Source organism: Balaenoptera acutorostrata, chromosome 16, assembly GCF_949987535.1.
Source record: "Balaenoptera acutorostrata chromosome 16, mBalAcu1.1, whole genome shotgun sequence".
NCBI lineage: Eukaryota > Metazoa > Chordata > Mammalia > Artiodactyla > Balaenopteridae > Balaenoptera > Balaenoptera acutorostrata.
Window position 1 is genome coordinate 7890001 of NC_080079.1, and position 27593 is coordinate 7917593.

Here is a 27593-nt window from a genome sequence, read left to right on the forward strand (position 1 = left end):
TATTATTTGAACAAAATTTTTGGAGACAATTGATAAAGTGAAATGAAAATGACCCAGGTTTGGCCTGCCCTGGCTTCTGCGCCTTACGTGTCCCTCTGGTTGGGGGCATTCGGTGCCCTCTGGAATGCCAGCCCACCTTCCTGTGAAAGTGGTTTCAATATTTCTTACAGAACAGTTAAGAAGAGGGACCATGGGAAGCCAGAAACGTCCATTCTGGAGCTCCCTTAAAGAGATCTATTTCTAGCTACCTTGAAGAACCTAAATATGAAAAAATATAAATGTGGGTAGAAAAATGTAAAAGGGGACTGGGATCATTGGGGAGGGAGAAAGGAAAGAAAGATTTTTTTAAAAAAATGTATTTTATTGACATATACTTGATTGACAATGTTGTGTTAATTTCTGCTGTACAGCAGTGACTCAGTTATACATATATACATTATTTTTCATATTCTTTTCCATTGTGGTTTATCACAGGATATTGAACACAGTCCCCTGTGCTATACACTAGGATCTTGTTGTTTAAGAAGGTTTTTGTTTTTTTTTTAAATCAAGTGAGAACTGGGTGAGAAAGAGTTGTCAAAACAAAAAACAAAGTACCCTATCTGTGATCTGGAAGGTTCTGTGATTGGCAATCCAGGTTCCTGGGTACCACGGTTTAGTGCCGTGGCCACCTGCTTTGATTTTCCCAAGGCCCACATTCCCTCTGATGGGAGGTGGTCCATTGGGCTTGGCACTTCCTGTTCTGATTTCCTTTTAAAAGCACAATCCATCTCTGCTTTAGGACTGAAGCTGGCTTGAATTTCAGCAGGGCTTTAAAGTCCCCAGGGAATACAGTGGCCGCCTCTGGGAGGGGCCACGAGGTTTGAATGAGAAAAGTTCCTAGAAGCTGGCCTGTAAGACCTTCTCTACAATAACGGAGGGGATTAGCAGCACACACCCCTCCCTCCTCCCCCACCGCACTTCAGTGAGGTTTCTCCTCCCCTTCCTACTTCTACCTGACGGACAATCTTAATTGCCAAGTCATTGTTTGGAAACCCCATGGGGCAGGGAAGAAAGGGACGACAGCCTTAGAGGTAGTTCTGGGCAGAGGGGTAGGAGAAGCCTCAGAATCTGCCGCTGAGATAAATGCTTAGCGCTCAGACTGCTCCCCAAACAACAAAAGGGAAAAAAAGAATGTTAAGAAGGGCCTGGCTGGTGGAAGCTTCCGCGAGGACTGATGTGCACCAGCCCACGGGACTTGGTGGGGCAGATGGAAGCTTTTACAGCTGTCTCTGTTCTTTGACCTTAAATCCAAACCGGGCAAACACCTTTTAACCTTTTTCTTCTTGGGGCTAGGGGGAGGATGAGGGTCAAAGATGCAACCTGATTCCCAGAGACCCAACATCTGTGCACATGATCAAATTTGTGACTCTGAAGAAGGCCTGAAGGGCATCAGGCACTGTGCTTGGCGTCTTTGCCGGCCAGGGCAGCCACCCTCACCTGGCTCACCTGCCCTCACCAGAGCATCTCACCTGGCTCTGAGACCTCAACCCGCAAGGTTTCCAAAGCGGCAAGTCATCTTGGTGGGGGCTCAGACATCTCTCCAAAACCCCTGCTGCCCTCTGACCTCCAGAGTGGAAGGGAAAGCCTCTGACACAGTGCGGGACTTTCTTTCGTTATTTCCTAGCGAGCAGGACGTACTGAAAAGAATAATGGTCCGGGAAAGAAGACCTGGGTTCGAATCCAGACTCTGTCACCGACTAACAGTGACCCTGGGCAACGTCACTTCTCATCTTTGAACCTTAATTTCCTCATCTTAAAGCTGGGATAATAGTCTTGCCAGGCCACGCCCACCGCACAGGGATGCTCAGAGGATCAAACGAGATCGCGCAGGTCTAAGGGCTTTGTAAACTGTAAACTGTAAACTGTGAGAAAATGAGGGCTTTTAAATCCGAGGTGATCAGGTCTGAGGCCATTACTGTAATTCACTGGCGAGGCAGGAGATGTGCTGAGCATTGCCTTGAAGTAATCAGTGCTGGCCTCAATTGCATCTCCAATTCAAAGGCGGGTGCACTGGGGGAAGGGTGCAAATCGCAGCCCAAGTCAGGGTGGGCGTATTGGGAGGATCTCCGGGACGAAAGCGTCCGGACTTCCCTCCCTCGCGCACCCCGAGTTCCCGCAGGTTGGGCGGAGGAGCGCTGAGCCGGCGGCGCTGTCCCGGCGGGAGCGCGCACCAGACTCACCAAGGCGCCCCCTCGCCGAGGCTAGAGGTCCCCGAGCCTTAGTCTTGGGGCTGCTGCGAGCGCGCCCTGCACTTGGCGGGGGCCTGGGCAGCCCAAGTGCCAATCGGCGCTCAGACCCCCGCGGCTCTCTCCACGCCCCCCCTCCACGCCCCCCTCCCCAGCTTCACTTGGCCGCCCCGACCCTCCTACCGGCTGAGAACTGCGGCCGAGCCACAGCCGAAGGCAAGCCCGAGCGCGGCCATCCCGGACTCCGCGCCGCCGGCCTCCGGCCCGCGGGCGGCGGGCATGCTAGCATGGCAGGACGGCGGGGCCAAGGCGGCTCCCTCCCACCACAAGACCTCCTTCTCGGTTCTGGACATCCTGGACCCTCAGAAATTCACCCGCGCTGCGCTCCCAGCCGTGCGCCCTGCTCCCCGGGAAGCCAAGAAAAGTTTGGCAGAGGCCGAAACAAGGAAGGACTCCAGCCGGCACCCGGCCCGGCAGCGAGAGACGCCTGGTAAGGATGCGAGGCGGCCTCCGGCCCCGGAAAGCCCCAGCTTACATGATGCGACGGGAAGGTGGGAGGGAGAGCCGTGGATCGGGTGAGTAGCCCTTAGCGGCGTCTTCCCCAAGGGGAGAAGGCGCACAGGACCAGGCGCGTAATTAAACTGACGCAGAAAGGGGGCCCCCAGCATCCCGGGTCAGGGATTTGCCACCGAAGCCTGTTCCTGCTCACCCGCTAAGCAAGCAAGCACCCCAGCTCTGATTTACTCGCAGTGGAAACTCTTACCCAGCGCCCACCTCGTCCAGGCTCATTCATTTATTGGGCATTTAATTGTCCCCTATGTGCCAGGACCTGGGCTAGAGACTGGGATAAAAGTCAGGAAAAACTTCAGAACCTGCGAGGTAGACAGCATCCTTAACGAGGTAGACAGCATCATCTCTCCATTTTCAGGATGAGGAAGCTGAGGCTGAATCATGTGTCCAAAGTCTTAGTAGGCAGTGATGTCCGGTTTTCGCACCCAGGGCCCACTTCCAACCATCCAGAGACAGCTACAGAGACTCCGCTCTCCCACACGCTCACTCTCCCCAGACCCAATCGTTGACTGGGCTGGGGCCGGAGTGGGGTGGGGTGACGGGAGGCTCTTGGTCCTTTCTCCCCGAAACCCTTTTTGATTTAACCACTAGCTCTGGGAATTCTTGGCGGTCCAGTGATTAGGACTCCGCCTTCCACTGCAGGGGACACGGGTTCGATCCCTGGTGGGGGAACTAGGATCCCACAAGCCGCGTGCGGCAAAAACAAACAAACAAATAAACAAAACAACTCCTAACTCTGGAGGACACCTGACGAGGGGTCCAGGAAAGTCTGTGTCTGAAAGGAAAGACAAAAAACAGCAGGACCCAAGTTGGGTGAGGCGTGGGCACGAGGTTCCCTGGAAGGACGCCAAAGATCGGGGGCTCAGGTCAGGGAGAGGCTTGAAGTCTCGGCAGCTCCCCCGCTTCCCTTCCCCAAGTTTAGCGGTGATTGTCTGGGGCTCTGGGCGCCTCTGGCGGCTGCGCTTGGGCCTGGGCGGTCTGCCTGGTAATTGTTCGGATCGCCCCTCGCAGGGGCCGCGCTCCCCTTTCCCCACCCCCATGATCGATATTCTATTACTGGCGCCTGCATATCTCCTGCCCGCAGCTTGCAGGTACCGACTTCAAACCCCCTTTCCCTGTCTGATCCTAATATTGTTCGATTAAAACTTACCTTTAATAGATGACATCTATCGATCCGGCCCCGCACAAATCTGAAACTCTATTAACACGGCAGGAGAGAGAAGATGGGAAAGAGGGAATTTCACTTTAAAAGGGAGGAGGGGGCGCTTAATAACTTCTTTTTTAATTGCCGGCAGTTCCAGGCCAAAATAGGCTTCTAGGGACTGGGGAGACAGCCCCAAACGCACTTGACATATAGATGTCTTAATGTACAAAGATAAGGTAGTCCAATAAGGTCGTTATTTTTTCTTAATGCGGAGTGTCACTCATTCATTCGAAATACACTTCTCGGACGCCTACTAGGTAGTAGGTGGGTGAAGAGAAAGCGGGCACTGCAACCCTAACCCCCACCTCCTGGAAAGGGCTTGCAACTAAGAGCGGTCGTGGGGGTGAGGGCAGGGAGCGCAATTCCGGAGAGGGGCAGGGCTGGGCTCTGGGTTGGGCAGAGAGAGCTGCCTGCTCTGGGGAGGACAAGGACCAGGTCTGGGGACCAGGACCGGCCGGGTAGCTCCGGGCTTCTGATCACCGTCCCCTTCTCCCCTAGATGCTGCGGGCCGAGGCGCCGGCTTGGCGTCCCCCCTGGAGGGCTCGGAGGCGGAGGAGGAGGACGTGGAGGACGTAGGGCGGCGGCGGCGGCGGGAGCGGACTGCGCGCCTGCAGGAGGCCCGGACGCGCTCCCCCGAGGCCCGGGCCGCGGCATCGGCGGCGGCGGAGAGCAGCGCGGGCGGCCTCGCAGGCTCCCCGGGCTCGCCTGGCTCCCCGCGGCCCCGGCGCCGGCGCTCAGAGCCCAGCTGCTCCAAGCCGCGGCGCGCGCGCACCGCCTTCACCTACGAGCAGCTGGTGGCCTTGGAGAACAAGTTCCGGGCCACGCGCTACCTGTCTGTGTGCGAGCGCCTGAACCTCGCGCTATCGCTTAGCCTCACTGAGACGCAGGTCAAAATTTGGTTCCAGAACCGCAGGACCAAGTGGAAGAAGCAGAACCCCGGCGCCGAAGGCGCGGCGCAGGCGGGAGGTGGCGCGCCCCAGCCTGGGACTTCGGCGGGGGCGGGCGGCGGCGGCGCGGGGGCCAGCCCGGGTCAGCTGGGCCCGGCCGCGCATCCTTTCCAGACTTTCCCCTCCTACTCGGCAGCCAACGTCCTCTTCCCGGCCGCCGCCTCCTTCCCGCTGACAGCCGCCGCCGCCAGGGGCTCCTTTGCGCCCTTCCTCGGGCCCTCCTACCTGACCCCTTTCTACGCCCCACATTTATGAACCCGGAGTCCCTCGGGCCCCACTTCGTCCGGATTCACCAGTGATTGGCGTGGACTTGTGGTCCCCACCCCACGGAGGGGCGCCAGCGCGCAGGGACTGCCCCCTCCTGGTGCGCGGGTGTCTGCGCGCCCCTTCCCTTCCCGCTGCCGGGAGGCGCCGCCAGAGGGCAGGGAGAGGCCGCCTGCCGCCTCCCCGCCGCGCTGAACCCTTGAATTCACGCGGTCCACTAAAGGGGGTCAAGGATCTGCCATCTTTAAAAGTGTCCGGAGACGGAGGCTGTCCTTAAGCCTGCCCGTTTCTGGACCTTGTTCTTCACTTTCGGTCAGGCTTAATTCAGTTCAAGGGTTCTTTCTGAGGGTCTGGGTGTTCGGCGGCGCGGGGCTAACCCAGCCGCGGGGATGGTGTCCAGAGGGAGACAAGACCCTCCCTCCAGCTGCTCACACCTAGGATGGAATCTTCAAAGACTGTGGCTCACTCAGAGGGTAAGGAGCTTTCCCTTTTCACAGCTGATTGTTTCCCATTTCATACTCGATTATTGGCCCAAACCCAGCGATTCCTTCCAAATACTGAACAAAGTTGGAGAGAGCTGAGTCTGTGAGCGCACACTGCCGCCGTGAAATGGACTATTTTTTAAATGCATAACACTCTACATTTTTAGGTCTTCGTTTAAGATTAGGACTTGAGCGCAACTCTTGTTCCAAACAGTCTCTCCACAGGCTATTCCTGAGAAAACGTGTACCTGATTTTTCGGATAAGACCGGAAGTTCTTTTGGGAAATGCAACAGCTTTGTAGCTAGACTTGCCTGCTGAAGTAGACGCACTTCCACACCACTGCAAGTTTTGAGAACAGCCTTGATGAACCACGGCTATGGCCCCAAAGGCATAAAAATAACAAAGAGACAAATGGCTCAACTAAAATCTTGAGGTCTATGCATGAGACTGCCCATTTGGGTATGCAGTATTTGATACTGTAAAACTTCAGTCTTGGCTAATATGTCTGTCCCAGCAAATCCTAGGCTCCCAATAGTGATCGAACCCGGGGGAGAGTTCGCGCCTCCAGCACACGCTGCAGTCATGAATTGGACTATTTTTTTAAAGCACAAACTCAACATTTTTAGAGCTTCAGCTAAGATTCTGACTTGAAAGATACTCTGTTCCACACAGACTCTCCAAGATGGCATGGTTAACAAGCAAAAGGTCGTTAGCTGTAAAAGAAATAATTTTGGGGTGTAAAAAGCTACCATGGAAGCAAAAAGCATATTTATGATGGATTCAACTGCAGTAACTTAATATATGGATGAGCATTCTAACTGCTGCTTTTGTTATCTCCCTTAAGAATTAGTTCTGTAAAATTCTCTTGCCGGCTTTGTTTGGAATACCCTTCCTTTAGTTTTTTATGTGATATGATTTTTAGCCCGTATCTCAGAAAACCAGACCTCCCCAACTAGGTCACATACGTTTCACTCTCACCTTTATTTGAGGACTTTAGGCCCGGTGATATCTATATGGATACCATATTCCTTGCTATTTCTTGGTAGCCTGTGTCATTAATAATTAAATTTAATGATCAATGGCTTCTTGTAAAGTAAGAGCATGCTGTTTGGTATTATGAACACATGATATTATTATAACCTTGAAATATCTACTTCATTTATTATCGGGAATGAGAAAATATCCCTTTCTTCCAAATTAAATGAAGACTTCACATTCATGGGACTCTCATAAGATTTGAGAATATGTATTATTTAATTATAATTTGTTAATTAGACTCTTTTCCTTTCATTCTGAAGAAGAAAAGTGTCCCCAAACAATGCATTATGACTTTCTAAAAGACAACTGATGCCAGATGAGATTCAAAATGCAGTTACTATAGTAGAGAATATTATTTTATTCACTTTACATATTGATAAACATTCCTTCAGTAACTATTTCTCAGTTTCTCAAAAGCAACTTTCCATGTATCCGGAGTAGGCAATTCAAATACACAGAGGCAAGTTCTGTAACAAAGAAGCTGAATTTCTGTAAGACTCGGGAAACATTCTATTCCTCTCAGGTACCAGAATCACAGGAGACTCCATTGGGAGAGAGGGACTGGGGAGGGAGGTGGGAGGCGTATCTGTCTATGGACTAGCATGGAGTGCTATACTTCCTGACCTTTCTTGTTTCTTCAGATTTTAACAGAGTAATGCTCGAAGTGTGTGACTTTGGACTTCTGCTGCTTTAAAAGGCCCAGTGGCTTTCCAACCAAATTCTTAGACTCAATCTATTGATGTGTTTGTCTAATAAATTTTGTTTGTAATAATTTCTTGTCTAATTATTTCTTGTTCTTTATTAGCAAAGCTTTTAAATAATTTTATAATTATCAGAGGTTGTATATATGTATTCCCATTCCTACCCCCCACCAACTAGCATTCATCAATAGAGGGTATCTTTACCCTAACACGACTTTTTTTTTTTTTGAAAATCAATTTCAGGGGCTTCCCTGGTGGCTCAGTGGTTAAGAATCCGCCTGCCAATGCAGGGATCATGGGTTCGATCCCTGGTCCAGGAAGATCCCACATGCCGCGGAGCAACTAAGCCCGTGCGCCACAACTACTGAGCCTGCGCTCTAGAGCCCGCCAGCCACAACTACTGAAGCTGGCGCGCCTAGAGCCTGTGCTCCTCAACAAGAGAAGCCACTGCAATGAGAAGCCTGCACATCGCAACAAAGAGTAGCCCCCGCTGGACACAACTAGAGAAAGCCCATGCACAGCGACAAAGACCCAACACAGCCCCCCCAAAAATAAATAAATTAATTAATTAAATAAATATTTTTAAAAAAGAAAAGAAAATCAATTTCAAAGCCCCAAAGACAGCCGGTGCAGAAGGTCACCGAACACTAACAGTTGCTTTGTGGCTTTGGAATCTTTTTTTTCTTTTTTTTAAGATTTTTTTTGATGTGGACCATTTTTAAAGTCTTTATTGAATTTGTTACAATATTACTTCTATTTTATGTTTTGGCTTTTTGGCCACGAGGCATATGGGAGCTTAGCTCCCCAACCAGGGATTGAACCTGCACCCCCTGCACTGGAAGGCAAAGGCTTAACCACTGGACCACCAGGGAAGTCCCCCTAACATGACTTTCTTTTTTTTTTTTTTTTTTTTTAGAGTTGAAATATATATATTTAGATATTTTTTCTTAAATAACATATTTACATCTAATAGAAAATATAACTCTAGAGATAATCTTTCCAACCAAAACTGAGGGGGAGGGATGAAAGGAAGGGGGTTATGTGAAGGTACGGATGGGACAGGACCAGCCAGAAGGCCACCTCCCACCCAGAAATAAAAAGCATTATGCCAAGTTTGCACTCTCACTCTCTCTCCTGCTCTCTTGTCCTGGGATCACCCACCCAGCAATTCATCTTTTCTCTTTAAAAAAGCCTTGGTCCGTGTTACTTTCCTTAATTGTGACAGTCAAAAAGTTTGAGGTCACGTCGGTGACCACCACCTTCTCCAAGTTGGTCAGAGAGGGGCTCCAGGATTCTTCCTCTGGGTCCCCCAGGATTCTGGCCACTGGGATCCTGGCGATGAGGGAGGGCCTTCCCCCTTGGGCCCCCATGTCCCGATACAAGCCCCCCACAGAGCTGGGGGTGCCTGAGCCATGCCGGCCCCGGGGGCCACCAGGGTCCAGGGTGCCCTGGCCTTTGGCCTCCAGGAAGGCGGCCCTGTGCTTTATGACCCTGGCTGGAAAGGTGTCCACAGCCAGCTTGCCCGTGGCCTCAGCCGGGCTGGGGCTGGCCACACCGCACTGGGCCAGGTCCGAGTCCTGCCTTCGAGCCAGCTGGATCACACTGTGGCCAGCTGGGAACTTTCCTGCCCCGGAAGCAGTGTCGTCCAGCTTCCTGCCCTTGAGGTAATCTCCAAGGCCATCACTGGGTTCTCCCAAGGGCCTTTGTGAGGGGTCCAGGAGCTCTTTCCGGGGCTTGGGTCCTCGCTTCTTGGAGCTGTCACCTGGAGAGCTGGGTTTGTCGTCTGCGCGGCTAGCACCCCGTTCACGCTCTCGTTCCCTCTCCCTCTCTCGATCCCGTTCCCGATCACGGTCCCGAGGGGGCTCCACTCGGCAGGTGCTGCTGCTCCCCGGTGGGGAAAGACCCATGTTCCGAAGGCCCTCACGGGCCCGGGAAGTAGAGGCCAGTTCTTGGGGTGAGCGGCCAGGATAGGGGATCCGAATGCCTCGGGCAGAGTCACTTCGGAACTCGTAAGTTTTGGCCTTTGCCTTGGCCTGGGCCTTGAGCAGGAAGGTTTTGGGTTTGGGTCCTCGCTTTTTGGGGCCATAGAGCTCCATCTCTCGTTCCCTTTCCTCAAAGGCTGCGAGCAGGCGAGCATCCAGGATGTTTTCTTCAGGTTCCCAGGTGCTGTACTTCTGCGACCAGCCCTTCCATTTCACGAGGTATTCCATGCGTCCTTTCCGTATGCGCCGCTTCAGGAGGGCTTCGGCCGCGAACACCCGCTCCCCCACCGCTGAAAGCTCCATGTTGACTCGCCGCTTCCCCCCTTGGCCGCTTCCCTAACATGACTTTCTTAAGTCATCTTTTTCAGACGCTTGCTAGACACACACATAGTGGCTCCATTTGTAGGCAGTATAAACACAAACACACATTTAAGGCCATTTCCATAGTGAGAGCAAAGCATCTTTACAGAATTTTAATTAGTGGCTACAAGTTAAATCAACACCAGGTTTCCAGGACATTAACTTCCTAGCCTAACTTTACAAGTTCTGAATACCCCATAAAGAGTCTGGTAGATAACTTTTCAGACTTGGGCCATCCACTGGTCATAAATTTCTGATGTTAAAAATGACCAGTTTAGGGACTTCCCTGGTGGCACAGTGGTTAAAAATCCACCTGCCAATGCAGGGGACATGGGTTCGATCCCTGGTCTGGGAAGATCCCACATGCCGTGGAGCAGCTAGGCCCATGCGCCACAACTACCGAGCCCGTGTGCGCGCCTAGAGCCCGTGCTCTGCAACAAGAGAAGCCACCACAATGAGAGGCCCGTGCACCGCAACGAAGAGTAGCCCCCACTGGCTCCAGCTAGAGAAAGACCGCGCGCGGCAATGAAGACCCAACGCAGCCAAAAATAAATAAAATAAATAAATTTTTTTAAAAAATGACCATTTTAAAATGAACTTATTTACAAGCCAGAAACAGACCCACAGGGGTGGGGGAGGGATAAACTAGGAATTTGAGATTAACATATACAAACTACTATGTATAAGAAAACATAAACAACAAGGTCCTACTGTATATCACAGGGAAATATATTCAATATCCTGTAATAAACCATTAAGGAAAAGAATATGAAAAAGCATATATGTATGTATATATCTCTCTCTCTCTCTGAATGACTTTGTTGTATACCAGAAATTAACACAACATTGTAAATCAACTATACTTAAAAAAAATTTACGATTTCAGATTCCCACTTGAAAACATGTAGACAGGGAGCCTTATTTAAAGGAGTGATTAGAGAGCATTTTTGCATTGAGAGACCCCCCAACCATTTTATGGGCACAGATCAGCTTAGTGTATTTGGTTTTTTAGGAATGACTCTTAAGAACCTATTTAACTAGCTTTTTAAAATTATGAGTAGGCTAGCATAGAAATTCTTCAATACATAATAAATACATTTAAAAACATAATTCCATATGGTCAATTTAAGGGAAGCATCTAAGAGTCTAAGGGGAGGTGGGAAGACACAGATTCAGAGAAAGAGAAACAGGGAAAGAGAAAGGCCCCCTTCTCCCTCCAGCGGAAGGAAGACTCAGGAGGAGCTGGGTTGTGGAGACAAAGGGGGAAACACCCAGTGGGAGACTCCCAGTAGGGTTGCTCTTGCTGCACTTAACTCCTCCTGGTTCCCTTGGGCTGTGGTTTTCAAGGACGAGGTGAAGGCCCCTGGCCTCTGAGTGGCTGGGTTCAAAGCCACCTCCACCCCTCAGTCGATAGATGAACTTGGCAAGTTCCTCATGTCTCTGGGCCTCAGTTTCCTCACCATAGTGCCTGGCTTGGAGGACTGCACAAGAGTCTATGTGGAAGGCACTTAGTTCAGTGCCTGACACAATGAGGTAGTTATTATCCCAGTTGAAGCTGGAAAGGACATTAAAGATGCTGAACCTAGGCCAACCTCCTCCTTTACAAAATTTTATTGCAGTAGAATAAACACAGAAAACTGAATATATCAGGGACTTCCCTGGTGGCGCAGTGGTTAAGAATCCACCTGCCAATGCAGGGGACATGGGTTCGAGCCCTGGTCCGGGAAGATCCCACATGCCGTGGAGCAACTAAGCCCGTGCGCCACAACTACCGAGCCTGCGCTCTACAGCCCACGAGCCACAACTACTGAGCCCACACGCCTAGAGCCCATGCTCCGCAACAAGAAAAGCCACCACAATGAGAAGCCCACGCACTGCAACGAAGAGTAGCCTCCTCTCGCCACGACTAGAGAAAGCCCGTGCGCAGCAACAAAGACCCAATGCAGCCAAAAATAAATATAAAATAAATAAATAAATTTTAAAAAAAAACCCCAAAAACTGAATATATCAGATGGATACAGCTTGGAGCATCTTCACAAACAGAACACCTGTGTAATCAGCGCCCAGATCAAGAGCAGAACATTGTGAGCACCCCAGGCCCCTTGTGTCACCTTCTCATACCTCCCTCCCCAAGGGTGCCTGCTGTCCTACTTCTAACAGCATGGATTAGCTGTGCCTGTTTTTTCCTTTTAAATATAAAAATGGAATCCAACGGAATGTACCCCTGTGTCTGGCTTTCTTGGCTCAGCATCATTTGTGAGTTCTATCCATGTTGTATAGTGTTGTAAATTATTTATTCCTATTTCTGATGGCCTATTACTGTATACACTTGCTACAATTTATCCATTCTTACTTTTTGTTTTTGTTTTTTGTTTGTCTGCTTTTTTGGCCACGCCGTGCAGAATGTGGGATCTTAATTCCCCAACCAGGGATAGAACCCATGCCCCCTGCTTTGGGAGCACAGAGTCTTAACCACTGGAAGTCCCTATCCATTCTACTGTTGATGGATAATCAGACACTTTGGGGCCATTTTGATTAAACAGTCTTATACATGTCTTTTGGTAAATAACATCTTCATATTTCCATTAGGAATACATCTAGGAGTGGAGTTATTGGGTATGCATAGCTCTAGCGTTAGCAGATACTGCCCATCAGTTTGCCAGCGGTTGTTGCAGTTTACATTCCCACCTGAAATGAATGAGTCCCAGGTGTGGCTTCCCTGGTGGCACAGTGGTTAAGAATCCTCCTGCTAATGCAAGGGACACGGGTTCGAGTCCTGGTCGGGGAAGATCCCGCATGCCGCGGAGCAACTAAGCCCGTGCGCCACAACTACTAAGCCTGTGCTCTAGAGCCTGTGAGCCACAACTACTGAGCCCACGTGCCACAACTACTGAGCCCATGTGCCACAACTACTGAAGCCCGTGCGCCTAGAGCCCGTGCTCTGCAACAAGAGAAGCCACCGCAATGAGAAGCCCGTGCACCGCAACAAAGAGTAGCCTCCACTCGCCGCAACTAGAGAAAGCCTGTGCGCAGCAACAAAGACCCAACGCAGCCAAAAATAAATAAAATTAAAAAAAAAAAAGAGTCCCAGGTGTTCCACATCTTTCCATCACTTAGGACTGACCACCTTTTTCATTCCAATGATTCCAGAAGGTATGTAGTAGTATCACATTTATCTTTCAATTTTCATTTCCTGATGGGTAATGACGTTGACTCTGTCTTCATATGCCTATTGGCCATTTTGTATCTGTTTTGGTGATGTGCCTAATCAGATCTTCTGCCCACTGGTTAACCCTCCCATTTACTGGTAAAATAAACTGAGTCTTAGAGAGGAGATGATTTGCCCAAGATCACCTATATTACCTTAGAAACTGTGACTCATTGAGGTTATGTGACTTGCCCAAGGTCACACAGCTAGTAAGAAAAAAGCAGAACCTGAAACCGGGGCCTAATAACTCTAGGGTGATTTAAGTTGTACATGGGGCCATCAAACATATAAAATATTTGGTTAAAAAAATATTTTTAAATGATCTGAGAGCTGTTTGGCATTTTGTAGTTACAGGTCAAGTGTCAGTCTTGAAAGGGTATCCACAGTTCTTTCCTCCCTCCCTCTCCACCTTCCTTCCTGCCACACGGTGTACTGAGCACTCATTCTGTGCCAACAACTGTTCCGGTAATGGGAATTTATTAAGGCAAACGGGTCCCAGGCACAGGGACAATTACAGTCTGCGTATTCCCTTCCTTTCCTATGACTACACTGGTCTGTGGAGTCAAAAGAGGAAGGACCTTTATTTCTTCTCTCTACGACTTATTAGCTCTGCAATCTGGTTTTAGTTTCCTAATTTCCTAATTTTTTTTTTTTTTTGGCCATGCCACGAGGCTTGTGGGATCTTAGTTCCCCACCCAGGGATTAAACCCGGGCCCACCGCAGTGAAAGCATGGAGTCCTAACCACTGGACCTCCAGGGAGTCCCCGGTTTCCTAAATTTTCTAAACTTCTGAGAGACACATAGTATGCTCTCAGTAAATATTATGGCTCTTCCTGCCAATTTAAAAATTGGTGAGACTTCCCTGGTGGCACAGTGGTTAAGAATCCGCCTGCCAATGCAGGGGACACGGGTTGGAGCCCTGGTCCGGGAAGATCCCACGTGCCATGGATCAACTAAGCCTGCGCTCTAGAGCCCGCGAGCCACAACTACTGAGCCTGCGTGCCACAACTACTGAAGCCCACGCGCCTAGAGCCTGTGCTTCGCAACAAGAGAAGTCACCGCAGTGAGAAGCCTGTGCAACGCAAAGAAGAGTAGCCCCCGTTCTCCGCAACTAGAGAAAGCCCGCGCGCAGCAACGAAGACCCAACGCAGCCAAAAATAAGTAAGTAAAATAAATAAATTTATTTTTTTAAAAAATTGGTATATTTAGGTAACCGTCGGGCTTGGAGCTGGGCCCCAAAGTGGGGACTGCATTTTAAATAAACCGCTCTCCCAGGCAGCGGCTGATCGCACTGGGACCTCCTCTGCAGGATTTCCCCTGGCCAAGAACACTGGGGGCAAGAGACGACAGCCCACAGAAAAGAGCTGAGTGGGCAATCTCGTAAAATTACTTATTTTAAAGAATCGATTCCCTTCTTGTGACCTATTCTCTTTCGTGTGTAGCTAATACATTTACGACAGGGGCCAATGTTCTCTTTGCTTCTAAATAACTCGCAGATCGTAAGGTAGAAGGGGCTGCATCGGGGGAAATTTAGACACCACTTTCAGAAGTCCATACTCATGAGATCTAAAATTACCACAAATATGCAGGAAGTTTTTAAAATAACTGTTAAAAAAAAACTGTTAAAAGGAAAGTTTAATCCCTTCTTGAAAGTTCTATTCATTCACTAATGCATTTTTTAAGGGGTCCTAGTTCTGCATAGGGAGTTCTTTTTGGTACATCATCATGGCTGACTAAATCAATTTAAGTTCCCAGGAATCCAGGATACTTAATTCCTATACATCTCTACAGAGAGAATAAAGCTAAGCAACTCTACTTTGATCCTAAAAAGCTCCTCTTATCTCCAAGCAAGATTTTGATGGAATCTTTTTAAAGACATTAAAATTCAAGCAGATCTCTAATTTGAAGTTAGCTTCCTTCACTTTTAAATCTTCCAAAATATTAAATTTTTAAAAAATTGTGTTAAAATATACATAACATAAAATTTACCATTTTAATCTTTATAAGTGTTTGATTTAGAGGCATTAAGTAGATTCACAATGTTGTACAACCATGACCTCTATCTAGTTCCATAACTTTTCATCACCTCAAGCAGAAACCCTGTACCCATTAAGTAGTTACTACCCATGCTCCCCACCCCTGCACCCCCAGCCCCTGGCAGCCACTAACCTGCTTTCTCTGGATTTGCTTATTCTGGATATTTTATATAAATGGGATCATATGACATGTGACCTTTTGTGTCTGGCTTCTTTCTCTTAGCATGATGTTTCCAAGGTTCATCCATGTTTTGGCATGTGTTAGTATTTCATTGCTTTTAATGGCTGAATAATAGTCCATTGTATGGATAGACCACATTTTGTTTATGCATTCATCAGTTGATGGACATTTGGGTTGTTTCCACTTTTTGGCTATTGTGAATAGTGCTGCTATGAACAACATTCATGTACCTGTTTTTGTTTAAACGCCTGTCTTCAATTCTTTTGGACACATAACTAGGAATGGAATTTCTGAGCCATATGGTAATTCCATGTTTAATTTGTTCAGAAGCTGCCAAACTGATTTCAACTGTACCGTTTTACATTCCCACCAGCAATGTACGAGGGTTCCAGTTTCTCCACATCCTTACCAACACTTATTATTATTATTATTATTAAAGCTAAAACTATCCTAGTAGATGTGAAGTAATATCTCACTGTGGTATTGATTTGTATTTCCCTAATAACTGATGATATTGAGCATCTTTTCATGTGCATGCTGCCATTTGTATATGTTCTTTGGAGAAACGTCCATTCAAATCCTTTGTTATTTTTTTTTTAAAATTATTTATTTATTTATTTATTTATCCATGGCTGTGTTGGGTCTTCGCCTCTGTGCGAGGGCTTTCTCCAGTTGCGGCAAGTGGGGGGCCACTCCTCATTGCGGTGCGCGGGCCTCTCACTATCGCGGCCTCTCCCGCTGCGGAGCACAGGCTCCAGACGCGCAGGCTCAGTAGTTGTGGCTCACGGGCCTAGCCGCTCTGCGGCATGCGGGATCCTCCCTGACCAGGGCCCGAACCCATGTCCCCTGCATTGGCAGGCAGATTCTCAACCACTGCGCCACCAGGGAAGCCCCTTTGTTATTTTTTAATTGGAATCTTTGTCTTTTTGTTGTTGAGTTTCAAGAATACTTTATATATTAAAAACACTTATATCCTTTACCCCTTATTTATTTTGTACATTATAGTAAATATATTGTCCAAAGATTCCCTCCTCCCTTCCTTTGCACAAATACATATTGGGTACCAGCTGTGTGCCAGGCACTACTGTAAACTCTGGGCATGCAACAGAAAGACTCTAGCTGGGCATGGGAGAGAGGAATAGGTGAGTAAAAGTCACAGACTGGTGTGCAGTTGGTGCAACAGAATGTAGAAAATGCCATGACCTTCTTGTCAGCTATTCTGTACAAAGAAACACTCTTCCTGGCATTGATGTCATTTGGAATTCAGGCTGGAAACATGATACTAATTTCACCTTTGCCATGCTTATGCTGTACAGATCTGGTTTGTGTCTTAGAAAGATCTTCCCAGGCATTTATAACTCCCAGAGTGTGGCAAAACACAACTAACAAAGAAGTTAATGGTATTACCAAGATAAGTTCAAAGGACCAGGGTTATTTGTTTTCCTGAGATAAATCATAACTGCTTTTTCACCCTATGAAGTTGTTAGCTTCCAACATGGTTTTCTAAAATAAGTTGAAGTAAGATGACCTTCAGTGGTTTAGAGAAATCTATGCCTTCCTGGTAGCAAGATCACACGTGTTTATAGAGTATAAACCCATGTAATTCGATCTGCCAGCTGATTTCTAATTTTTCTTTCAACTCTAGAAGGCATAAATACTATGTTTGAATAACAACTTCATGGTAGGACAGATACAGGATGTTTTGTTCTCTCTCTTTTCGGAAGCTTAAATATTTAGCAACCATACCTGTAGAAGCGTCTTGGGCCCTTGAGGCAGGTACTTATTTCCAAGGCTGTATCAGAGCTTACATAATTCCTCTTTGCTTTCTCTATGTCAGGCAGTGTCCCTGGGGGTGGAAGGGTGCAACACATCAGATCCCCGCCCTCCAGTTCTACATTTTTAGTACAATAGTCTTTCAGCTCTTTTGATGTCATACCTTTCAGAATAAAAATTAGTGAGTCTGCACGCACAATATACGTATTTGTTTAAGTTGTATATGCATTCTCCCCTGCTAACCGATTATTTACTTTGCAAAATAAAAGGATTTAAAAGGATAGGATAATGCGTATTTAAAAGGATAAGATGGGACACAGTGGCGCAGTGGTTAAGACTCCGTACTCCCAATGCAGGGGGCCTGGGTTCGAGCTAGATCCCACATGTGTGCCGCAACTAAGAGTTCACATGCCACAACTAAAGAGCCCTGGAGCCGCAACTAAGGAGCTCGCCTGACACAACTAAGACCCAGCGCAACCAAATAAATAAATAAATAAATATTTAAAAAAATAATAAAAGGATGAGATAATAAAATTAAATAGAATTTATAACATTTTCTTCCTGCATATCTCGATTTCATCTTACACCTCCTTCCCACTTTTTGGAGATTGGTGTCCTGGCAGACAGGATGATTCCTGATACACTGCTTTTCTGCCTGGGTGGCCAGATCCTTTTGTAAAAAGGTGAGGCCTCACCATGTCACTTGGCACCTACTACATTTTGTATTGTATCATTATCTACTTGTTTCATCTGGGAGACCCTCCCCCCCCCCCCCCCCCCGCACCCGCCAGCCCCTATCTCTGGCAGTTCTTCCATATATTTTATAGGTCTTATATCTCTCACATCGGAATATGTTGGTATTCCACCAATTCTGTAGGCAGATAGGGTAGGGGGTCCCCAGAGGAAAAGAACCAGATACAGCTTTTTGACATAAGAGAAGCCATTCTGACCTAAACCCTTTTGTCACCTAAGCCTGGCCACAATGCTTCTCCTTGAACAGGTCTTAGTAATTAATGATCTTAAGGGAACAAAGGAAAGCAAGAACAGAAGAAAAGCAGTCAAGAAACAATAGTGCAGTAATAAAACAGAGTCCTAGTTCCTCCTCAAGGGATATACATAACAATCTAATACATATCTTCGAGTTGTTCTATGGGAACCAAGGCCCCCACCCAGGTGGAGGATGGTTAACTACTTGCTAAGACCCCAGACTGGTCGGAAGCTAGGGAATGATGATGTTGACCTTTTCTGACCCTCAGGACTAAAGTTTAGACTGTAGACCTTTGCCCCAATTCTAAGCTGAATCCTCCTCTACTCGAGACCCTTCATGAATATGCACATACTGCTCAGGCCCCTTCATGAATATGCATGTACCCTTAGCTTAAAACCCCCCAATTTTGCTGTTCAGGAAGACACTGATTTGGGAAAGATGCCCAGTGTTCTCACTTGCTGCAAGTAATAAATCCTTCCTTCTCCCGATCTTCGGCTTCGGTAGGTCTTTTGGCTCAACACCCCCTAAGAGGTGAACCCAGTTTTTGGGTAGAACTGCTGTTAAATGATTGAGCTATGTTTTCACTTCTTGTTTAGTCTAATTCTGTTTTACTCTTTCATGTTTAGGGGTAGTCCTATTTTTCAACTTTTTCAGAAGTTTGGATAATAAACGTCACTGAATTTAAAATGATTTGAAAGGAAATCTCATAATAAAGAAGCTATTGGTGATTTTGCATAGTCACAGAAGTCATTTTTTCTTTCCAGTCATCACAGACAGATAAAATCAGTAAAAATCAACTACTTAGAAAAATGATTATGTACTTGGATGACACAGCAATGGAAAATTGCTCTAAGTTTTCTCACTTCTCGCAATTTCTGCACCATTTCATTGCAGAGACCAGCGCCAGTCCACAGGCACAAACTGAGTAAGTAGCCTGCTTTATTTACTCTCCTCCGAGCCCTGGATTTAGAAGTCTTAGCCTTGAAACTGGAAATGTAGGCCAGTTCTCTGAGCCAGCAATCTCACTCCTAGGACAAGTCACGAAATGTCAGAGATAAGGTTCTCTATTGTGACATTGTTTGCAATAGCAAAAGATTGGAAATAATCCAAGTGTCCAGTAATATGGGGCTATTAATGCAGGTATAAACAAAAGAATGAGGGTGACCTCTCCATATTGACACAGAGAGAGCTCCAGGGCATATTAAGAGGCAAGGTACAAAGAGTACATACAATCTGCTGTCTCAGGTGTTATAAAGTAGAGGAAATAATGACATGTTTTTATTTTTTTAATTTTTTATTATTTTTATTTTTTAAAATATTTATTTGGCTGTGTCGGGTCTTAGTTGCGGGTCTTAGTTCCCCCTCGGCATGTGGGCTCTTAGATCGAACCTGTGTCCCCTGCATTGGAAGGCGGATTCTTAACCACTGGACCACCAGGGAAGTCCCATGTTTTTATATTTACTTTATTGCATGAAGAATCATTGGAAAGATAAACAAGATGCTAATGTGAAGGGCTGCCCTTGGTGGCGACAAAAGCTAGATGGGCTTGGGGTAGAAAGAAGTCTTCTCAGTGTGTACTTTTTAATTTGTTTTGATTTGTAAATGAAGTAAATGTATTAACTATTTACAAAACAAAAAGAAGTTGCTTGGGGGAGAAAATGTCAGAGAGGAAAGTAGTTCTACGGACACTTGTAATTCAAATGTTTCCAAAGTTCCTTCTACTATCAATCTTTGGATATTAAAGGGAGAATGGCAACTCTCTTTCGACCACCTGCCCAGTGGGGCACTGGGCTACCTACTATCCTGGATTTATCTCAAGCTTTCTTTTAGAAAATTAACACATGTGGGAAGGTGTTACCAAAGCTTGTTTATCGACCAGAAGAAGGCCAGTTCAGAGTGAAGTTCATCACATATAATCCGGCCCAACAGGGCTTCCCAAACTCCAGGGAGAGGCATAGGGCCAGAATGGGAACAGGTAGCAGTAAAAAAAAAAGTTGCCTTTTCTAAGTAAAATTTACTTCAGTAGATCCCAGTGATAAAATATTCCTGCATTTGCAATCAACACTTTTCTAGCCTTCTAAGTGTAATATATGATTTACTTAGATTTCAATAGGAATCTGTAGAAGAGGGAAGATTCAAGGCCAGATGATGATCACGATGGCTTGGAAAAGAACCTTTACTCCTCATTGTAAATAAAAATAATAATGTTACGAGACACTGAGCTGCCATGTGGCTTAGAAGTGGCTGGATGTTTTAGAGTGCCACATCTATCAGTGATCCTCTGGATAACCCATTTTACAAGATGAGTAAGTGAGCCACAGGGTCTCAAGGTTACCCAGGTAAGGATCAGTGGAGCTAGGAGTGACTTCTGGGTTGTCCGATTCCAACGCCTGCATCTTAGCCACTATATGGTCTGGATGCTAGATGCTCTAACAAGTTCATTAGAACATTGATTTCAGTCAGACTCCCACCCCCTGAAGTCAGGAGCTACATTTTATTGAATCCCTTGATTCTCTCAGAACTCTGCACAGTGTTTTGTGAATTAGGAGGCACTACATAAATAGTTCAAATTAAATTAAAAATGGGGAGACCAAGGTAGTAGACATCTTCTGGTGCTTTAATCTATATTTAAATTAATACAGATATCAGAAAACAAAAGTAATTTGTTCAGTCAATGAACTAAGTCAAACTTGAGGTGTCAGGGCAAAATATAATCTCTCATCCCTACTTTAAAGACTTAATTCATCTTTATCACTACAGTCCTTTTGGAGGAGAATCCAGGTCAAAAGAAAAGGGAAGGACCATATACCACTATTAAGGATGTGATAGCCACAAACACAAAGCATACTGGTAACTCAAATACCAGACTGGCATTGCTGTCTGTGACTTGACTTTCCAATATGTGAACAACTCTTGGCAGAATTCAGAGCAAAACAAAGTGTCTTCAACAAAGATGAAATGATTTTATAATATATTCTCATATATTTATTTAATAACATTTAACTTTGAAATTTAAAAAATCTTAAAATTACATTTATTTACGTCAACAACGTTAGGAGAAAAGTTTGAATTATTTTCAATTAATACATCAGGTTTTCTGCAGGGGTGGGGGTCATTGTTGTTGTTTTCTTTCTTTTTTTAAAAAATAGATGTGGTACATATATACAATGGAATATTACTCAGCCATAAAAAGGAACAAAATTGGGTCATTTGTAGAGATGTGGATGGATCTAGAGACTGTCATACAGAGTGATGTAAGTCAGAAAGAGAAAAACAAATATTGTATATTAACGCATATATGTGGAACCTAGAAAAATGGTACAGATGAACCTGTTTGCAGGGCAGAAATAGAGACACAGATGTAGAGAACAAATGTATGGACACCAAGGGGGGAAAGTGGCGGGGGTGGTGGTAGTGTGATGAATTGGGAGATTGGGATTGACATGTATACACTGATGTGTATAAAATTGATGACTAATAAGGACCTGCTGTATAAAAAATAAATAAAATAAAATAAAATAAAAATAAATAAAATAAAATAAAAAATATTCTTGTGGCATGAGGGATCTAGTTCCCAGACCAGGGATTGAACCCAGGCCCCTTGCATTGGGAGCATGAAGTCTTAACCACTGGACCACCAGGGAAGTCCCGTTGTTGTTGTTTTCTATAGTCCAACTAAAAAGAGTCAAAATTAAAGTTCTCAAAAGAAAAATAATAAAAGTTATAAAGCTCACACTTAGTTGGCCTCCATGGAATCAATAAAAAAGAAAATTGCAAAATACACTGAACTTCTTAGTATCTGAATAGATAAGGATGTAAATGTTTAACTAATACTTGAGGTTTCTATTATTTTATTTTTTAATTAATGAGCAATGTATTTTCCAAATAAACGCTGCTGCCAATTCACTACTTAATTTTTTGTCAAAAATTTTTACTTTAACTTTTTTTATTCTTAGTTAAAATTCTTACTTCTGATTAAGTGTCAAACACAACACATGATGGGGTGAACACTTGGCTTCTTGGCTGTCCTGTCACCTATGTCGCAACTGGCTGGGGCCCTTTACCTTGGAATCTTGGATTTCTCTGTCCTTAAAAGTGCTAGATAAGATCTTTAAGACTCTTCAGGTCTGGGCTTCCCTGGTGGCACAGTGGTTAAGAATCCTCCTGCCAATGCAGTGAACATGGGTTGGAGCCCTGGTCCGGGAAGGTGCCACATGCCATGGAGCAACTAAGCCCGTGCGCCACAACTACTGAGCCTGCGCTCTAGAGCCCGTGAGCCACAACTACAGAAGCCCGTGCGCCTAGAGCCCATGCTCCGCAACAAGAGAAGCCACCACAATGAGAAGCCCGTGCACCGCAATGAAGAGTGGCCCCCGCTCGCTGAAACCAGAGAAAGCCCGCGCGCAGCAACGAAGACCCAACGCAGCCAAAAATAAATAAATAAATAATTTATTTAAAAAAAAAACTCTTCAGCTCTATTTTGCACTTATATCTCTAATTCGTATCTTCAAAATAACTTATTTATTATGTCTCAGTATTGATAATTAGCTGACTTTTTAGCTCTGTGAATTGAGTCTCTTTTAAAATATTTGCTACTGAGTTGATTTAAATAGCCTTCACCGAGTTGGCCTGGTTCACCCAAATCCCTCTTCTGGTATTTTCTGTTCTCTTTCCCTGCTCAGGCTCCCAGGCATGCAGTATCCTCCATCTGCAGTCACTAACCCCAAAGATCCTCTCAGAGCCTCCCCTTCTGGACTCAGCTCTGTTCCCGATCTCATGCCTCGTGCTAAGACTTGGTCCATCCCCTTTTCTCTAGCACATAACTTTATAAACTTATCAGGCCCAGGTGACAATCCTTCAGCGCTTGGACAAGTAGCAAGGTATTAATGGACAATAATGGTTTGAAGTATCCTTCTTTCAATCCAAGCTTCTGGGGTTTTGAATGGCTGTTATTATTCTAAGAGTGGGAAGGGCTTTGCCATCTAGGCTTTTAGAATCTCAGGATCGTAGGCCTGCCTCTACTCTGCCTCTAATTCCTGCCCAGGGGAATAAAGATGAGTTGGGGCAGGTGTAGAATAATAATTCCTACTAAAAGCAACATGGAGATGGGTTCTGGAAGGCTCTAAAAGTCCTGCAAGACATACTCTACCTTCAAGAATTTATAGGGGCTTCCCTGGTGGCGCAGTGGTTGAGAATCCGCCTGCTAATGCAGGGGACACGGGTTCGAGCCCTGGTCTGGGAAGATCCCACATGCCACGGAGCAGCTGGGCCCGTGAGCCACAATTGCTGAGCCTGCGCGTCTGGAGCCTGTGCCCCGTGACGGGAGGGGCCGCGATAGAGAAAGGCCCGCGCACCGCGATGAAGAGCGGTCCCCGCACCGCGATGAAGAGTGGCCCCCGCTTGCCGCAACTGGAGAAAGCCCTCGCACGAACCGAAGACCCAACACAGCCAAAAATAAATAAATAAATAAATAAGAAAATCCTTTAAAAAAAAAAAAAAAAAAGAATTTATAGTCTGGGGACTTGCCCGGTGGCCCAGTGGTTAGACGCCGCGCTTCCACTGCAGGGGCCCTGGGCTGGATCCCTGGTTGGGGAACTAAGATCCTGCATGCCACGTGGCATGGCCAAAAAAAAAAAAAAAAAAAGAATTTATAGTCTGGGTGGGAAGATAAGACATGGACAGAGCTAGAAATATACAGTAGTCAAACAGTGACTGCAGGCAGCTCTGTGACAGGGGGACAGGCAGTGCTGAGGGTGAGGGGGGGACTCTTTTGACCTGGGGAGTCAGGGAAGGTATCATGTGGGGACAGATAGAAACTGCAGCTGGAGGTCTTAGGTGGAATTCAGCTACGGACGAGAGAAAATAAGCGCCCGTAGCAGGCATATCCTCGTAGCAGAACCAGTATTTTAACTGCACAATTTCTGAATCTCGGCCTATTGTCCCCAGTTCAGATTTAAGTTCAGAACATTTACCAGCTATATCCTTCTTTAACGTTCCTCACTATTTTGCTTACCTTGCTCCTGCCAGATCCCTGCCATTCTGGAGGTAAGGAGGTTTACTCTCCTCCAGAGTTTTTTTTTTTAAGATTTTTGTTGTTGTTGTTGTGGACCATTTTGAAAGTCTTTATTGAATTTGTTACAATATTGCTTCCGTTTTATGTTTTGGTTTTTTGGCTGTGAGGCATGTGGGATCTTAGCTCCCTGACCAGGAATCGAACCCGCACCGTCTGCATTGGAAGGGGAAGTCTTAACCACTGGACCACCAGGGAAGTCCCTCTCCTCCAGATTTAAATGCCTGCCTTGGCTCAGTGTAGCAGCAGCAGGAGGCATGAGCTATGTATATTGCCAAGTCTTCTGTTGGAAGACATCTTTTAGGGTGAATATAATCTGGGGAAAAATGTTTCTTCTGCTGGGTAAAAATCACCAAACATCTTCTGAGTCTCATTACAAGACTTTCTCCTTGACGGTCAGTGTGGATTTTCCTTTTTAATCATTTCAAGTCCACCTACACACGTAGGCTATGCTAATGACAAGTAAAAACAAATTGGGCAATGGAGGAAGTGATGGAAAGCAAGAGGCTGGCATAATCCATAAATTGCTTTTCTGGTCACTGAATAATTGACAGTTGCCTGTATAAGAAAATGAATTCTTTCCTTTTTTGTGTAGTTGCAGTTTTTCAGATGGTCAAAGTTGCAAGACTTCAGTTCACACCTGTTGAAGGAGCATTTCCTGAACTTCTCCCTCCTACTAAAGAGACCCACATACTCTTGCCTGATGTGAAACCCCTTGCAGGGTCAGGCACGTAGGCACTCAAGGAACATTTGTTGAATGAACTAAATAAATTAATTTAGGTGTTGGATATCTGTGATGGGGTCAGTCTTTATATCATCCAGTTTTATCGTTCCCATATAGTTAATAACTTGAATCTATACGTAGGTTTAGAGGCTCAAAAATCTTTGTAATGTATGCTCTGTCCTTATGTGTTTCTAGACTATAAATAAAATGCATACAAACAGAGCAGCTCTGTTTCTTGTTTGAAAACAAGCTGCTTTCAAGTCTAGGTCTCCAAGGGCACATTAAGCTGAAAAACAACTGCTAGTTATTTTTCAACCAGCTAGGAAAACCATAAAGTATTTCATGCTCTCTGTACCTCCGTTTTTCTGATAAGAGAGAAGAGATAAAACCCAGACATTCTCAGCAGTTTCTGGCCTATGAAAAGGTTTTAGTTAAAGAGCACCTTATCTGTAAGTCCAACAGGCATTGCAACACATTTTGATGTTACTCAGATCTTGGGTGTCATGTCCCCTTCATGAATTCAGAAGCACCTGTTCCTACTTGCCAAGGCCAGACTGGGGATTCCTGGGCTCTCTGTAAGTGTTCCAAGAGCTGGGCTTGGCTTGACACACCTGCCCAGATTTGCAAGGCCGGACCATGGAGAAACAATTCCTCTCTGATCCTGTGAGCACAAAGACCTAACGTCCAAGAAATTAATCACATTGTATTCAGGGTTATGGGGGCGCATCAGAAAACTAAAAGGCAAAGTCCTACTCTCAGTGAGCTCTAGAGAGGGCATGGCCATAACAATCAGAATAACTGACCTTGGTCTCCGGCAGATAGAGCCACAGAGGACTGAATCCCTTTTGGTGTGTTGCTCTGGACATCTGTAGACATGGGCTCTGATGTTTACAGCTTGGCCTTGTGCCCACACATTTTCCAGCCCTTACCATATAGCTTTGACTTTCCTTTCTACTTGGCTAAGGCTTATCTTAGCTGGTTCTCTGTGTTGAATGAGTTCCATCTGTCCTCCTACCCCATCTACTCCCCACCCTTCCCTACCCTGCCTGCGTCCCAGGAGGCTGCCCTGCAGGGACTGCCCTCATAGGGCTCCTTAGGTCTCTGGCTTCCTAATGGGCTCAGTCCATAGAGAACCCTGGCAGGAGGTGGGAGGTCAGGATCCTCCTCACCCCAGCTCCCCTTCCTGGAGGTCACTGATGACCATTGCCCAGGCAGCTGGCCTCTCCTTTCTTTTTGTCTTTCGGTTCTGGAAACAGCTCCCTTTAAGCCTAGGGTTGACAATGGTCTTCCCTGGTGCACTAGCCCCAGGTTACTTCTCTACCTCTTGTGGTTTACACTTAAATGATTCCTGTAGCAAATACACCTCAATTTTCCATTTTGGAGTGTGCCACCTGTTTCCAGTTGGGACCCTGACTGATCAGGGTGGTCTAATGGAACACCACGTTGACGTGCGGTCCTGTCCCCGCAGCTGTCTGTGATCACCCTCAGAGAAGGGGGGTGGCACACAGGACTGGGCTGCCCCTCACCTGTGGGATAACCCTGGGTAAGTCGTTTTCTCACTCCCAGCTCTGTTTCCAATATTTAACAAAAATGCTGCAGACTGGGGCTTCCCTGGTGGCGTAGTGGTTAAGAATCCACCTGCCAATGCAGGGGACACGGGTTCGAGCCCTGGTCTGGGAAGATCCCACATGCCGCGGAGCAACTCAGACCATGCACCACAACTACTGAGCCTGCACTCTAGAGCCCGCAAGCCACAACTACTGAGCCCACGTGCCACAACTACTGAAGCCCGCGCGCTTAGAGCCCATGCTCCGCAACAAGAGAAGCCACCGCAATGAGAAGCCTGTGCGCTCGCTGCAACTAGAGAAAGCCCGCGAGCAGCAGCAAAGACCCAACACAGCCAAAAATAAATAGATTAAAAAAATAAATTTAAAATAAATAAAGTTAAAAGAATTTTTAAAAAATGGTGTAGACTTGGGCTTCCCTGGTGGCGCAGTGGTTGAGAATCTGCCTGCCAATGCAGGGGACACGGGTTCGAGCCCTGGTCCGGGAAGATCCCACATGCCGCGGAGCGACTAAGCCCGCAAGCCACAACTACTGAGCCTGCGCGTCTGGAGCCTGTGCTCTGCAACAAGAGAGGCCGCGATAGTGAGAGGCCCACGCACCGCGATGAAGAGCAGCCCCCGCTCGCCACAACTAGAGAAAGCCCTCGCACAGAAACGAAGACCCAACACAGCCATAAATAAATAAATAAATAAATAAACCCAAAGTTTAAAAACCATGGTTCCCAACCTTGATTTAAAAAAAAAAAAAAAAAAAAAAAATGGTGTAGACTTCACGGTGTCCAGGTCCCTTATGATTCTTTTTTTTAAAAAATGAATTTATTTATTTTTGGCTGCATTGGGTCTTCAGGCAAGTAGGGGCTCCTCTTCCTTGTGGTGCCCACGGACTTTTCATTGCTGTGGCTTCTCTTGCTGCGGAGCATGGGCTCAGTAGTTGTAGCATGTGGGCTTAGTTGTTCCGAGGTAGGTGGGATCTCTCCTGACCAGGGTTCAGAACCCATGTCCCTTATATTGGCAGGCGAATTCTTAACCACTGCGCCACCTGGGACGCCCTCCCTCATGATTCTAAAATGAGGTTATACTGGCCTATCCATTCTCAGTTCTGCGTTTCTAACGGGTTGTGGAGGGCGCCGCAGACAAACTTACAGAGTGTGTTGCCATCCTTTCAGTATCTGCCAGCAACCACGAGGAGGTGGACAGTGTGTTTTCCACTGCAGTGATGACTTACGCAGATGGGTTCAGAAGCGCAACAGCACTACAGCACACCAGGGTTC

The 27593-nt window shown here is 46.5% G+C and overlaps 2 protein-coding genes across 3 annotated transcripts; one reads left to right on the plus strand and one right to left on the minus strand.

Moving 5' to 3' along the window:
* Positions 1 to 2426: 2426 nt before the first annotated feature.
* On the plus strand, positions 2427 to 7386 carry NKX1-2 (NK1 homeobox 2). Of its 2 annotated transcripts, XR_009005687.1 has the most exons (3): positions 2427 to 2718; positions 4501 to 5686; positions 5910 to 7386. XR_009005687.1 is itself a non-coding variant. In XM_057531180.1 (2 exons), exons 1-2 carry the CDS (start codon positions 2508 to 2510, stop codon positions 5202 to 5204), a joined length of 915 nt encoding a protein of 304 aa, XP_057387163.1. In that variant the 5' UTR covers positions 2427 to 2507; the 3' UTR covers positions 5205 to 7386. The 2 variants fall into 2 exon arrangements, 1 of the variants encoding a protein (XP_057387163.1); XM_057531180.1 differs by having other exon boundaries at positions 4501 to 7386.
* Positions 7387 to 8429: 1043 nt separating this feature from the next.
* LOC103001987 (chromobox protein homolog 8) lies at positions 8430 to 9745 on the minus strand. The gene has a single exon (XM_057531163.1). It carries the CDS (start codon positions 9718 to 9720, stop codon positions 8605 to 8607), a length of 1116 nt encoding a protein of 371 aa, XP_057387146.1. The 5' UTR covers positions 9721 to 9745; the 3' UTR covers positions 8430 to 8604.
* Positions 9746 to 27593: the final 17848 nt, after the last annotated feature.